At 42.7% G+C, this 12,688-nt stretch overlaps 1 protein-coding gene across 7 annotated transcripts in view; it reads left to right on the top strand.

Annotated features, from left to right (window-relative positions):
* Positions 1–12,688, top strand: part of SEPTIN6 (septin 6) — a 150,002-nt gene that overhangs the window by 54,626 nt on the left and 82,688 nt on the right. The window contains exon 1 of one of the 7 annotated variants that reach the window (XM_068251098.1): positions 6,972–7,037. The exons of the other annotated variants lie outside the window; for them this stretch is intronic. Coding sequence (XP_068107199.1) covers positions 7,035–7,037 — 3 coding nt within the window. The 5' untranslated portion in view covers positions 6,972–7,034. Of the gene's footprint in view, positions 1–6,971; positions 7,038–12,688 lie in introns of those variants that run through there. 7 annotated transcript variants of the gene reach the window in all.

Raw genomic sequence — 12,688 nt, 5'->3', positions numbered from 1 at the left:
GCATTGTGGGAAATAACAGCTGTTTACAACAGCTAAAAAAGCAAGCAGCATCTACTTCCAGTGACACACCTGCCAGCAGTAAAATGTCACCATGGGGTAAATGTCAGAATTTAAATCAGAGAGAGGAAAGATTTTAAAATGAGCAAACGCTGACTAAATCATTTATACATAATTATTGTAAAAATTAAGCACTTTTATTACATTATTTTCACTGGAGTTCCTCTTTAAGCAGTTAAGCTACATTTACATTACTATAATTAAATGGAACCTTTAAGCCCCATCTACACAATACGATTCTTTGTGCGATTCGATTCCTATTCTATTTACGATCCGATTAAATCCGACATGTCCGATCAGGATTCAATTCCATTTTCCATTGTTTTGCAATGGCAAATCGAATTGAATCGAATCCCGATCAGAAATGTCGGATTTAATAGAATCGTAATCGAATCGCACAAAGAATCGTATTGTGTAGATTAGGCTTTAAGTCCAAAAAAATCTTAACTGTTGCCACCTCTTTTTTCGTAGCAAAGTCTGAATTGTCAAGGTTCCTTGATTTCTGGTAAGAGTGTGAAAATCTTACCATTAGAACTGCTGACATGTATTGTTCCTTATTGAAGGAATCTCCAGGTCTGCAGGTTAAAAAAAAAAAATGAAGCTATTTCAATACAAATTTAGACATGATACCTATTCAGAAGTTATTTTAAAAAATAAAGGAAAAACTCAGTTCTGCACCAATTTTTTGTTCTGATGGCATGACTGTATTACATTCCAGATAATGGCACATATGGCAGTAACATGCTGACTATCTAATCTTCCTCTTATCCAAAATGAAAACAGAAAAAAATGGTTGGGCAGAGTTGGCCTTTAAAGTCTCATACAGAACTTAGAATTTAATTTTCTGAAACATTAATTTGTGATTCTGGGCGACTATTTAGAGGGTACACCCAGACAAGATGCTTGTAAGGGGATCTGTCACCTGGAATGACCCTGGTTTCAGGTGACCAGTCCAAGGTTTGTACTGGTATCACAGCATGTCCGCTGAAAACTCTGTGACATTCCCTTATGCTATTCTTCTACAGCGTTTATTACGTAGTTGTTGATCCCTGCCTTGGTCAGTAGTGTTTGGCAGAAAGCATTGTTGTAGACCATAGATATCATGTTCTTACTGTTTGTGTGTTTTTTTTGTGTTTTTTTTTGTGTGTGTCAGGCATTAAAGTGTTTAGTTGGTGTGAGATTTGTTGTTGATGTACAGTGGTTTGCAAAAGTATTTAGCCCCCTTGAAGTTTTCCACATTTTGTCACATTACTGCCACAAACATGAATCAATGTTATTGGAATTCCACATGAAAGACCAATACAAAGTAGTGTACATGTGAGAAGTGGAACGAAAATCCTACATGATTCCAAACTTTTTTTTTTTTTTTTACAAATAAATAACTGCAAAGTGGGGTGTGCGTAATTATTCAGCCCTCTGAGTCAATACTTTGTAGAATGACCTTTTGCTGCAATTAAAGCTGCCAGTCTTTTAGGGTATGTCTCTACCAGCTTTGCACATCTAGAGACTGAAATCCTTGCCCATTCTTCTTTGCAAAACAGCTCCAGCTCAGTCAGATTAGAATTTCAGGGATGTCAAACTGGTCCTACGAGGGCCGAGATCCTCACACATTTTTGATACAGCTCAAATGAATTGATGGGTCTAAATCAGGAAAGGCGTGGTTCATCAGGTAGAACACATTCCTCTTTCTCAGTCCATCCTAAACACTGGCATGGATCTGGCCCTCCAGGCCTGGAGTTCGACACGTGGATTAGATGGACAGCGTTTGTGAACAGCAGTTTTCAGATCTTGCCACAGATTCTCGATTGGATTTAGATCTGGACTTTGACTGGGCCATTCTAACACATGGATAGGTTTTGTTTTAAACCATTCCATTGTTGCCCTGGCTTTGTTTAGGGTTGTTGTCCTGCTGGAAGGTGAACCTCCGCCCCAGTCTCAATTCTTTTGCAGACTCCAAGAGGTTTTCTTTCAAGATTACCCTGTATTTGGCTTCATCCATCTTCCCATCAACTCTGACCAGCTTCCCTGTCCCTGCTGAGGAGAAGCACCCCCAGAGCATGATGCTGCCACCACCATATTTGACAGTGGGGATGGTGTGTTCAGAGTGATGTGCAGTGTTAGTTTTCCCCCCACACATAGCGTTTTGCATTTTGGCCAAAAGTTCCATTTTGGTCTCGTCATCTGACCAGAGCACCTTCTTCCACATGTTTGCTGTGTCCCCCACATGGCTTGTGGCAAACTGCAAACGGGACTTCTTATGCTTTTCTGTTAATCATGGCTTTCTTCTTGCCACTCTTTCATAAAGGCCAACTTTGTGCAGTGCACGACTAATAGTTGTCCTACGGACAGATCACCCCACCTGAGCTGTAGATTTCTGCAGCTCGTCCAGAGTCACCATGGGCATCTTGACTGCATTTCTGATCAGCGCTCTCCTTGTTCAGCCTGAGAGTTTAGGTGGACAGCCTTGTCTTGGTAGGTTTACAGTTGTGCCATACTCCTTCCATTTCTGAATGATCGCTTGAACAGTGCTCCGTGGGATGTTCAAGGCTTTGGAAATCTTTTTGTAGCCTAGGCCTGCTTTAAATTTCTCAATAACTTTTTTTTATCTCTGACCTGTCTGGTGTGTTCTTTGGACTTCATGGTGTTGTTGCTCCCAATATTCTCTTAGACAACTTCTGAGGCTGTCACAGAGCAGCTGTATTTGTACTGACATTAGATTACACACAGGTGCACTCTATTTAGTCATTAGCACTCATCAGGTAATGTCTATGGGCAACTGACTGCACTCAGACCAAAGGGGGCTGAATAATTACGCACACCCCACTTTGCAGTTGTTGTTTTTTTGTAAAAAATGTTGGGAATCGTGTATGATTTTCGTTCCACTTCTCACGTGTACACCACTTTGTGTTGGTCTTTCACGTGGAATTCCAATAAAATTGATTCAGGTCTGTGGCAGTAATGTGACAAAATGTGGAAAACTTCAAGGGGGCCGAATACTTTTGCAAGCCACTGTATGTGTGCCTTTGTTGTTGTGCTGTATGTCATAGTTTTTGTTGTTTGTTTGATTTTGTTATTGTACTGTATGTAATATAGCAAATGTGGCCCATATATTGCTTAACAGGAGTAAAGCAAAAACATTCCACAAAGTTCTCATAGTCATTTGCTGTTCTATGCATAAATGTATAAAAATATTTTTCGTAGTCCGTATGGTACTGAGTCGCATAGAATGTACAGTGTGAGCCTGGTACATTGGAGATGGCCATAGAAGTTCACTATGGTGATGATGGAAGTTTGTAGAACCAAATATTTACACTTGGGAGCACTGGGAAAGACACTTCGACTGCAGCGTACAGTTCTGTCACTTTGAAAACCTGCGTAGCAAGCCGACAAATTATAAACACTTGCTTTGGAGTTGCTGCCAACAGTCAATCAATGATACATTTACTGACTGTTATGGTTACTCAAGCACGTCTTTCTTTATGAAAAATGGGAAACTTATCCAGTGCATTAAGAAATCATTTGCAAAGCATAAAAATAATAATAATTTTACAGCCTACATATTCCATTCAGTAATCTGTGTGTGTGTGTGTGTGTGTAACAGCTTTTATTGAATTTTTGGTTGGTTATCCTCCAGTGACATGATATCCATCAGGAGATGCAGTAGCATTGTTCCCTCCCTGAGCTTCCAAGACCTGTGTAGAAAGTTGGTGTTTGCCAGAAGACTGTTTATCTCTTCAGGAGTAATATTTCTTTTTGGGAAATCTGCAGTTGGCCATATTTGTAAAAGTGATGATCAGCTTAATGTATTGGCAGTTTTCTAGGAGTGAGGACTCGCACTTGGCACTACCTCCGTGTATAAAGCTCACGGTTATCTGCAGACCATTTTTGCTTTATAATGTGTTTTTTGCAAGCGTCACCTGACAGCAGCTTGCTTTGGCAACAGAAATCACAAGTGGTGTGTGAAAAAGTAGTATATGTAGCAAAAGGGTGCCCAACCCCCTTTCCCCAGCATGCGGAAACTGCACCTATTGATTAATGTGCCATTGCATCTGGAGAATTTCTCCATTGTGAAAACTGTGTGCTTCTGACTGAAATTGGGCTCTATATATTTTATTCAGATAAACTGAATTTACTGGATTGCTTGGTTGACATACAGCTTCCGTACAGGGACGGTTTTGACAAGGTTTTCACATCCGAAGTTAATTCAAGTATTTTCTATATACAATATTTCTCAGTCTCGTTCATAAAAAGAATGGGCTTTTGTATCTTGCTTATTTCCATGCACTTATGTTTTGTGCTTCCTGTGGAAAATGCTGAAATCAATGCCCCTCCATCTTTTTTGCTGCACGACAGGAAGTCCTTCCTGTATGCCTCTGTTACATTGGACCCCACATATCGAGGTGTGAGTTCATATAATTGCATTGAGAGGCGGTTTTCCAGCCTCCATAGTGATTTAGATGTAATTCTGGACACATTTTCATACAGAATTCCAGACCTATTTTCCAGTTTTGGATTGGGTGAAGCACATGGAGAAACCATTGCACAACTAGAGATATAACTTTTAGAGTTTCTGGTCTTCTAATGCCTAGGTTATCAACACGTGGTACGTGTACTCCTGGGGCTGCTAGGGTTGCGTTTATGCATTACTTGAACTTGTCTCAGCCTATCTTAAACAGTGAGTTTAAGGACTACAAATAACGATAAATGTGTATAAATAAGCCTGAATAAGCATTTTAAGTTCATGAATAGCAAAAAGGAATGTTGGAAAAGTATCACAATTATGGCGTACAACTAACAAATGCACAGGTCAAAGTGGTACTTGCCATGATATGAACAAAACGACGTACTCTATAAAACACTATCTTTAGTAAATGGGTCTGTGTTGCTCTAGTGGATTCTCCATCAAGAATTTGTTGTCTGTACACCTACTGGGAAACACTTGATTCTTGTTTAAAAGAAACCTGTAAGGGATCGCTCCTCTTGGGCGCAGTATGGTCTGAGGCGGCGACAGAGTAAGGCCCAGTGCACACCAAAAACCTCTAGCAGATCCGCAAAACGCTAGAGGTTTTTGAAGTAGATTTCAGAGCGATTCTTGGCATGTTTAGAGAGGTTTTGTAAACGTGCCTAGCGTTTTTTGGAGCGTTTTGTGTAGCACATTACAAATATTGTTATAGTAAAAGCTGTTACTAAACTGCTTCTGTAACAAAAACGCCTGCAAAACCGTTCTGATTTAGCGTTTTTCAGCGCCTGGAAAACCGTTCTGATCTAGCGTTTTCACTTTTATTAGCCAAGCGGTTTTCCCCCTGCAAGCGTTTTAAAAAAAAAAAAACACTCCAGAACCGCTCTGGTGTGCACCAGCCCGGAGAGTCAGCTGACACTTAGGCAGGGGTTTATGTAATAAGTAATAACATATGGATGCTGACCATGGCTGGGATTGAGCCCTGGTCTCTCGCGTCTGAGGCGATGCTCTTGACCAGTGTGCTGTAGCTGACACAGTCAGGATGTTTTGCTGGTTAGTACTGGTTACCAGTTGACATGTATTGCCACCCGTGTCAGCTGATCTCTCTCTCAGCTGATACTTAAACAAGATTAATGCCTGCGTGTGATTGGCTGTTGTGTGCATGTGGCCGGCCACTGATTGGATGCTGTCAGTATTTAAACCTTGCTGTGACAGTTGCATCTTGCCTGTGATGGCTCTAGGTTGCTGGGTGCTCGGTTTACCTGCTATTATATTGGATTTCTGGATTTTGACCTCTGCTCGTTCACTGGATTCCCCTTGTCTGCTGCCTGAACCGACCAATTGCCTGGATTATCGTTACGACTGTTTACTGCCTGCCTTGATTTTGGATAAGTTCTTTGACCTCTCTCCTGCATAGCCCTCCTGTACTGCGATATCTCTGTTTACCCGTGTATGACCCTGGACTGTTGCTGGACTTTTCTACTCTGTATTCTTGTTTAGGCCTTGAAGTTTATTTGCTCACCCTGCATTCAGCCTGGGTGTAACCGAAGTCTGGTAGGTGTTGTTTCTAACCTCTCGTTCAATTGGGGACGCGCCACCTAGGGTAAAGCGTGTGCAGGTAGATTGGGGCATTGGAGCTGAGTCGTGAGTGGATATTCCTACAGGCCTGACACCTGAAGTGAGAGCCCTATTAAGGGTGTCATGTTTTTCTTTTAGGGTCGGGTTTCCACTAGTGCTGGGTGTCCGTCTCCAAGACAAATGCCGGCACTTGTGCATGCCAGTTATGCATCCGAATCGGCTTGCACAAGTGCTGGATGTGTTGTTTAGAATTCTGAAGCAGCAGATTTTGAATACTATGAACACGTTGTGTAGGTAAGCTATTATACTACAAAGAGATGTTAAAATTGGTCAATGATTGACCAATTGGAATTGAAGGTGTGTACCAGGCATAGATTAGGCACAGCCCTGATAACCATTTGGTGCTTTCTCCAGAGGAAAATGACTTCCACTTGCGACACTGGCATGCATACCAAATTTGGTTACATCAGAGTTAGGTAGCCGCAACTGCGCCGTAGAATCTGCAGTACGTGGCCCTGAGCCGGTTATGGCTATATGAAATTGGGCAAGAAAGTGGGTGGTGTTGTTGTTGTTCATTAACTTTCTTTCTTTCCTGAACAGTTTAACCTTCTTCTACCCTCTGTTTCCCCTTCTCTCTCCTTCTTCACAACCTTCTCTAACCTTACAAATGGCTGTTAGTAATTCTACCAACAGCTCCAGGCTGGAGATAAAGGGTTGATTCATCAAACAGCGGTAATATTACCGTGTACGCACAGCAATCTTACCATTGCTTCCGCCTGTAAGCACCACGAGAGATACAGTATTTGTGGTGTGACCCGCAGTACTCTAGTAGCGCGACTGTTAATATGGTAATGCACGGGTTACCATAGTAACAGTCATGCTGCTGGAGGACTGCGGGTCATGCTACTAGCGTATCTTGCTGTACTTGCGCGTGGAAGTAATGGTAAGATTGCTGTGCATACTCGGTAATATTACTGCTGTTTGACTCAACCTCAAAATACCAAACCTCTCCCTTGATTTACCCCATGTGTTATCCTTTGTGATTTTACATCTATGAGGTATTTACCTCACAAGTCAGTAATCACCTCACTAGTGGGTAATTTTATTTTCCCATGTGGTAACAGCCTTGGTGAACTGGCATTTGACGAAATGTTTAAAATTGGTTGTTCTCTGATTTACCGCTTTGTGAATTGAGCCTATAGTGGTTAATTTTTAATAAAAGGTTGAATTCACTGACATTTTTCTTTTTTTGGATGCTTCATGCACTTTAGTTTTGAGGACTTTTTTGGGTCAGTGATGCAGCAGCTTAGAAGTGGTTTGTGCTCCTTATCCTCGGCTCATATCTGTTCCGGCTCATGTAACACGCACAATGAACACCTGCTTTGTATGCGCAGCAGCATGAAGCACCTCGGTGTAGATGTTTTTGTGAGGTGAATAGCTGCATAATGAACATCCTGTTTATTACCAAATGTAATCTATCTGTGGGTTGAGCTCTGATCTGCGCTGTGATCAGTTTTATAGCACCAGTCATATTTTATCTGTATACACAGTTACACTGGAGTATTTTAGTAAAGATGGGCAAAGGTTAATGATAATATTCCTAACACAGTAAAGTACAGTAGAGTGTCAGTTATCCAGCACTGACAGGGATTTACTGATGCTCGATCAGGGTGCTTTCTGGTTGCTTGATACTCAATGTTAAAGATAGTCTTAGCTAAAACTGTACTATACCCCACTTTATATACATAAACCATGAACTCTGAATAAAATGTGAAAATACAATAATTGAAAGTATATTAAACTTAAGGAAGCCATAAAACCCAGTCTTCATGAACAGTATAGCATACAAACAGCCTAAGAAGTTGGCCTTCACCACTGTGGAGTACCGTTGGCAATTTGTGCTGATTGGTTGAGACTGCTGGTTAGTTGAGTTCCGGATAACCAGGACTCTACTGTTAAACAGTAAGATGTTGGTTACAGATGACAAGCTGGAATTTGTTGCTTGCAAAACTGCTGTCTTATGAAGCTGTTGAGAACCTATCACATACTGGACCTGGCTTTCTGTTGCCACCCCACCTCCTTGAATAATTTCTGATCCAATGGCTGTAAAACCTTTAGCTAGCTAGTATATGCAGCCAGCCCCCCCCCCCCCCCCCCCCTACCGCCGCCGATCCAGACCGTTAATACATCAACCAGTGATCGGCACAGCCTCCCCGCACAGCTCCGCTCTTCGCTATGGGGAAGCTCATGCATGACGTCATGCGCAGACCCGATCCTCCCTATAGAGAGACCGGAGCTGTGCGGGGAGGCATGCGCCGATCACTGGATCCAGGCTGGGTAATGTATTAACTGGCTGGATCGGGGGATCAGCGGTAATCTGGGGGTGCCGGCCACATATACTAGCTAGCCTAGTGCTAGCTAAAGGTTTCACAGCCATTGGATCAGAAACGTTTTTCATGGGGGAGTTGTGAATCCAGAGAGCGGTATGCCCGACACAGAGGAGGTTAACCTATTTTGGTTCCTGGACGTAGTTTCTACGTCCAGGAACCATGCGCGCTACCGCGCGCCCCCGCGGCCGATCGTGCACGCGCACTCCCGGCCGCGGATTCGGTAGCCAAGGAATCAATGTATCGGGCTATGGTGCCCGATCATTGATTCCTCTCCCCCGCTGAAAAAGCGACAGCTTCTCTCGGAAGCTGAGCTTTTTCTGGCCGTCTCCTTCCCGATGCATCACTCTAAGCGCGTGCTACGCTTAGAGTGACGTCATGTAAACCAACTCATGGCCGCCATCTTGTGGCCAAAAAGTAGTACTACACCTGAAAAAAAAACCCAAAAAGAATTAACACACATTTACATTATAAATCTATTGTTTACCTCCCACCCTCCCAAAAGTACCCAAATAAAATGTTTAGTATAAAAAAAAAAAACTATTACAATAAAAAAAAAACATGTAAATATTTACCTAAGGGTCTAAACTTTTTAAATATCAATGTAAAGATGAAATATTTCTATATTTTTTTTTTAATTTTAAACTTGTAAATAGTGATAGATGCAAAATGGAAAAAATGCACCTTTATTTCCAAATAAAATATTGTCGCCATACGTTGTGATAGGGACATAATTTTAACGGTGTAATAACCGGGACATATGGACAAATACAATACGCGAGTTTTAATTATGGAGGCATGTATTATTTTAAAACTATAATGGCTGAAAACTGAGAAATGAATTTTTCCATTTTTTTTCTTCTTCCTGTTAAAATGCATTTACAGTAAAGTGGCTCTTAGCAAAATGTACCCCCCAAAGAAAGCCTAATTGGTGGCGGAAAAAACAAGATATAGATCAGTGCATTGTGATAAGTAGTGATAAAGTTATAGGCTAATGAATGGGAGGTGAACATTTCTCACGTGAAAACGACGGAATCTGAATGGGTTAATAATGCAAAGATCCTTTTTTCTCCGTGCCGGGCAATGAACTTCCTTATTCAATTCAGAATAATTTTTGGGGGGCCAACCAAGTTTGCAATTACATAGAATCTGACTTGGCAATTGCTTAAACTGTACCTCAAGGCAATTTAGGATAAAAAGTTACCCCAGTAGAGGGAAACCTCTGGATAATCCAGAGGCTTCCTCCATCCCCTTGCGCTTGCTATTTCAGCACTGGAGCCCTCTGAACCGATTTGAAAAGGGTCCCTGCGACCAGTGGTTGGCTCAAAAACCAGCCTCTGGAGGAGTTTAGTATCTAACTTTTGTTGCTTTTTTGAAAGTCTTGGATTTGCTTTAACAGACACTGTATGATACAAGGACAGACTTCATGGATATAACAAATTGGTCAGTATAGGAGTCAAAATAATGGAAAACTGGATGAGAGCTTTCATCTCCAAGTTTGCAGCTCTGCGCTGTAATGCTTTAAGGTTTTAGCAGTTTCAGAATTTCTGTGTGTAGTGGATGGATTAGTGCAGTCCTGCTTTTCTTTTAACCACTTGAGGACCACAGTGTTAACCCCCCCCCCCCCCCCCCCCAAAAGACCAGGCCATTTTTTTAATAGGCCACTGCAGGGCCGCACAGCACACAAGTGATTTCCCCCCTCCTTTTCTCCCTACCAACAGAGATCTCTGTTGGTGTGGTGAGATCGCCCCCCAAATGTTTGTGTATTCTTTATTTATTTATTTTTTTTTTTAATTTACTGGTTTTTTTTTTAATATTTACATATTTATCCCCCCCCCCCCCCCCCCCGCACGATCTTCTGCAATAGCCGGCTCCAGGACTTGACACGTTAGGCGGTGCTGGGGCTGCCGCCGCAGTCCCGCCCATTGACGTGTCGCGGTCTTCAGGTAGTTAAACCATACCAGTTGACTGGCAGTCCTCCTGATTCTGTGTCTGTAATACTTTTAGCTATGGACTCTGAAGAAGCATGCAAAAGATCAGGTGCTCTGACTCAAGTTTTACTGGATTAGTCGTATGCTTGTTCCAGGGTTTTTATTCAAAATCGACTTATGCCAAAAGATCTACAGGGCTACCAGGCAACTGGCATTGTTTACAAGGAAATGCATATGGCAGCCTCCATATCCTTCTCACCTCGGGTTCCCTTTAAGAAATGACTGCTGTTCTCTGCTCTCTTGCTAGAGGAACAACCACCTCTTACATGGGTGTGTTTTTTGTAAACCTAATCTACACTTTACTTTACTTTATTATATAATTGGCAATTATAACTTTGTCTAACAAATTTGTTTCTATTTTTATGGCATGTTGTCATCTCTGTATGTGACAATTACAGTTATCAGTCATGAATCTGTGCTGAACTGTTGAGTTGTTGATAAATTGTTTTAAAGGGAACCTGAAGTAAGAGGAAACTGTTTCTTACAAAATGCCAATAACCTTTATCCTCCTTTCTTGTATTGTGTTCAATCATTTGTGAGCCAGGTCTGCATTAGAGATGGTCAATAATATGCAAATAATTTGGGCTTACATTCAAATTTAATACAAATTGTCTTTAACCTCCTTAGCGGTAATCACGAGTCCAGCTCAGGATGGAAAAAACCTGCCAGGAGCCGTAACCCCGAGCTGAACTCGTAACCGCCGGGAGGTCTATGCAGAGCAATGCGTGCAGCGGGCATTTTTACTCCCCTCCAAGGGGATCCCGACATCGGCCCCCATTCTTTTTCCTCACCTCCGAGGCTCTACTTCCCCCTGGTGAAATCGCCGTCTGTTGTCATGACGACAGCCAGCAATCTCACTGTATGGTTACAGCACCATCCGGAGGACTGAGGGTAAACTGCAGCGCTGGATTCCAGCGAGGTGAGTGCTGGGGCTTTAGGGTCTTAACTCATGCTAAAAAATTGCACTGCTTTTAGACACTAAAATCCGGAAAGAATCAATCAGACCACCAAGGGGGTTAAGCAATTATGTTTTTGTTATTTGTGTTTTTACCTGGCTTGGATTGCAATGCTGTCTTCTTGTTATGTTAGCTGTCACTTGGTGGTGAAGCTTCTTTTACATTATAAAGCAAAATTAACTTTTTATCTTGTGTCCATTTTTCGGATAGGAAAGTTGATGGTTGACGGATCCAATGCTATTAATAGGATCCAGTAACATTTATCAGTCTGCAATGGATCAGTTGCAGTAAGTTGATCGCAAAATTGCAACCTGCATGATTTTTATGGACAAGGGGATGGGTTTGGACTAGAAGCCTATGGTGGAAATGCATCTGCTCCTGCTTCCAACCAGACCACAAAAAGCCATCGGTGACAAGTCCACCTTATTCTGTCTGCTCCTGTTGGCCTTTGCGTAGCTGACTCAAGTAGGAACCAAGCCTTAAAGGGAACCAGAGAGGATGCAATATACATACCTGGGGCTTCCTCCAGCCCCATACGCACGGATCGCTCCCACGCCGCAGTCCTCCTCTGCCTGGAACCGCCGCCACCGGGTCCCGTCATTGCCGCGAGTCGGCAAGTCGGCCGGCGGACGCGGCCAATTCTCCGCATCACCGGGTTCTCTCCCCATACTGATACGCATGTGGCCGCTAACTGCGCAGCCGCATGCGTACATGTATGGAGGGAGCCCCTGTGATGCGGACAATTGGCCGCGTCCGCCGGAAGTGACGGGCCCGGTACCGGCGGATCCAGGAAGCTGAGGACGGCGGCGTGGGAGCGATTCAGGCTTATGGGGCTGGAAGAAGCCCCAGGTATGTATAAAATCTTTTTCTTTTTCCACCCCCGTTCCTCTCTGGTTCCCTTTAAAGAGAATCTGTACTCTAATATTCTTACACTAAAAAGCATATGTAATGATCGCTGCTGCAGCAGGCATTGCTGGAAGTAGTGGTGCTGCAGCTCAGGTAGTTCTGATCTCTTTTCATGCAAGCTGCATAGCTTTGTCTGCCTTTCCCTGCTGTCAGCTTGTGACTGATTATCATTCACCTGTGTGGGAATCTGCATGTCTGCTCCCATTGGATGACCTCAGTATAAAGATCTGCTTCCTGCAGGACTCCTCGGATTTTCATAGCTTCAGTTTAAGCCTGTCTTGCTGTCGCTTCAGCCCCCGATCGTGTTTCTTGTTCTAAAGATACTTTGCTGGTCTTGCATCATATATTGGTTCA

This window comes from Hyperolius riggenbachi, chromosome 8 (genome assembly GCF_040937935.1).
Source record: "Hyperolius riggenbachi isolate aHypRig1 chromosome 8, aHypRig1.pri, whole genome shotgun sequence".
In the NCBI taxonomy this organism is placed as follows: Eukaryota; Metazoa; Chordata; class Amphibia; order Anura; family Hyperoliidae; genus Hyperolius; species Hyperolius riggenbachi.
Note: the sequence above shows the minus strand (reverse complement) of the source record. Positions and strands in the feature narration are given on the sequence as shown.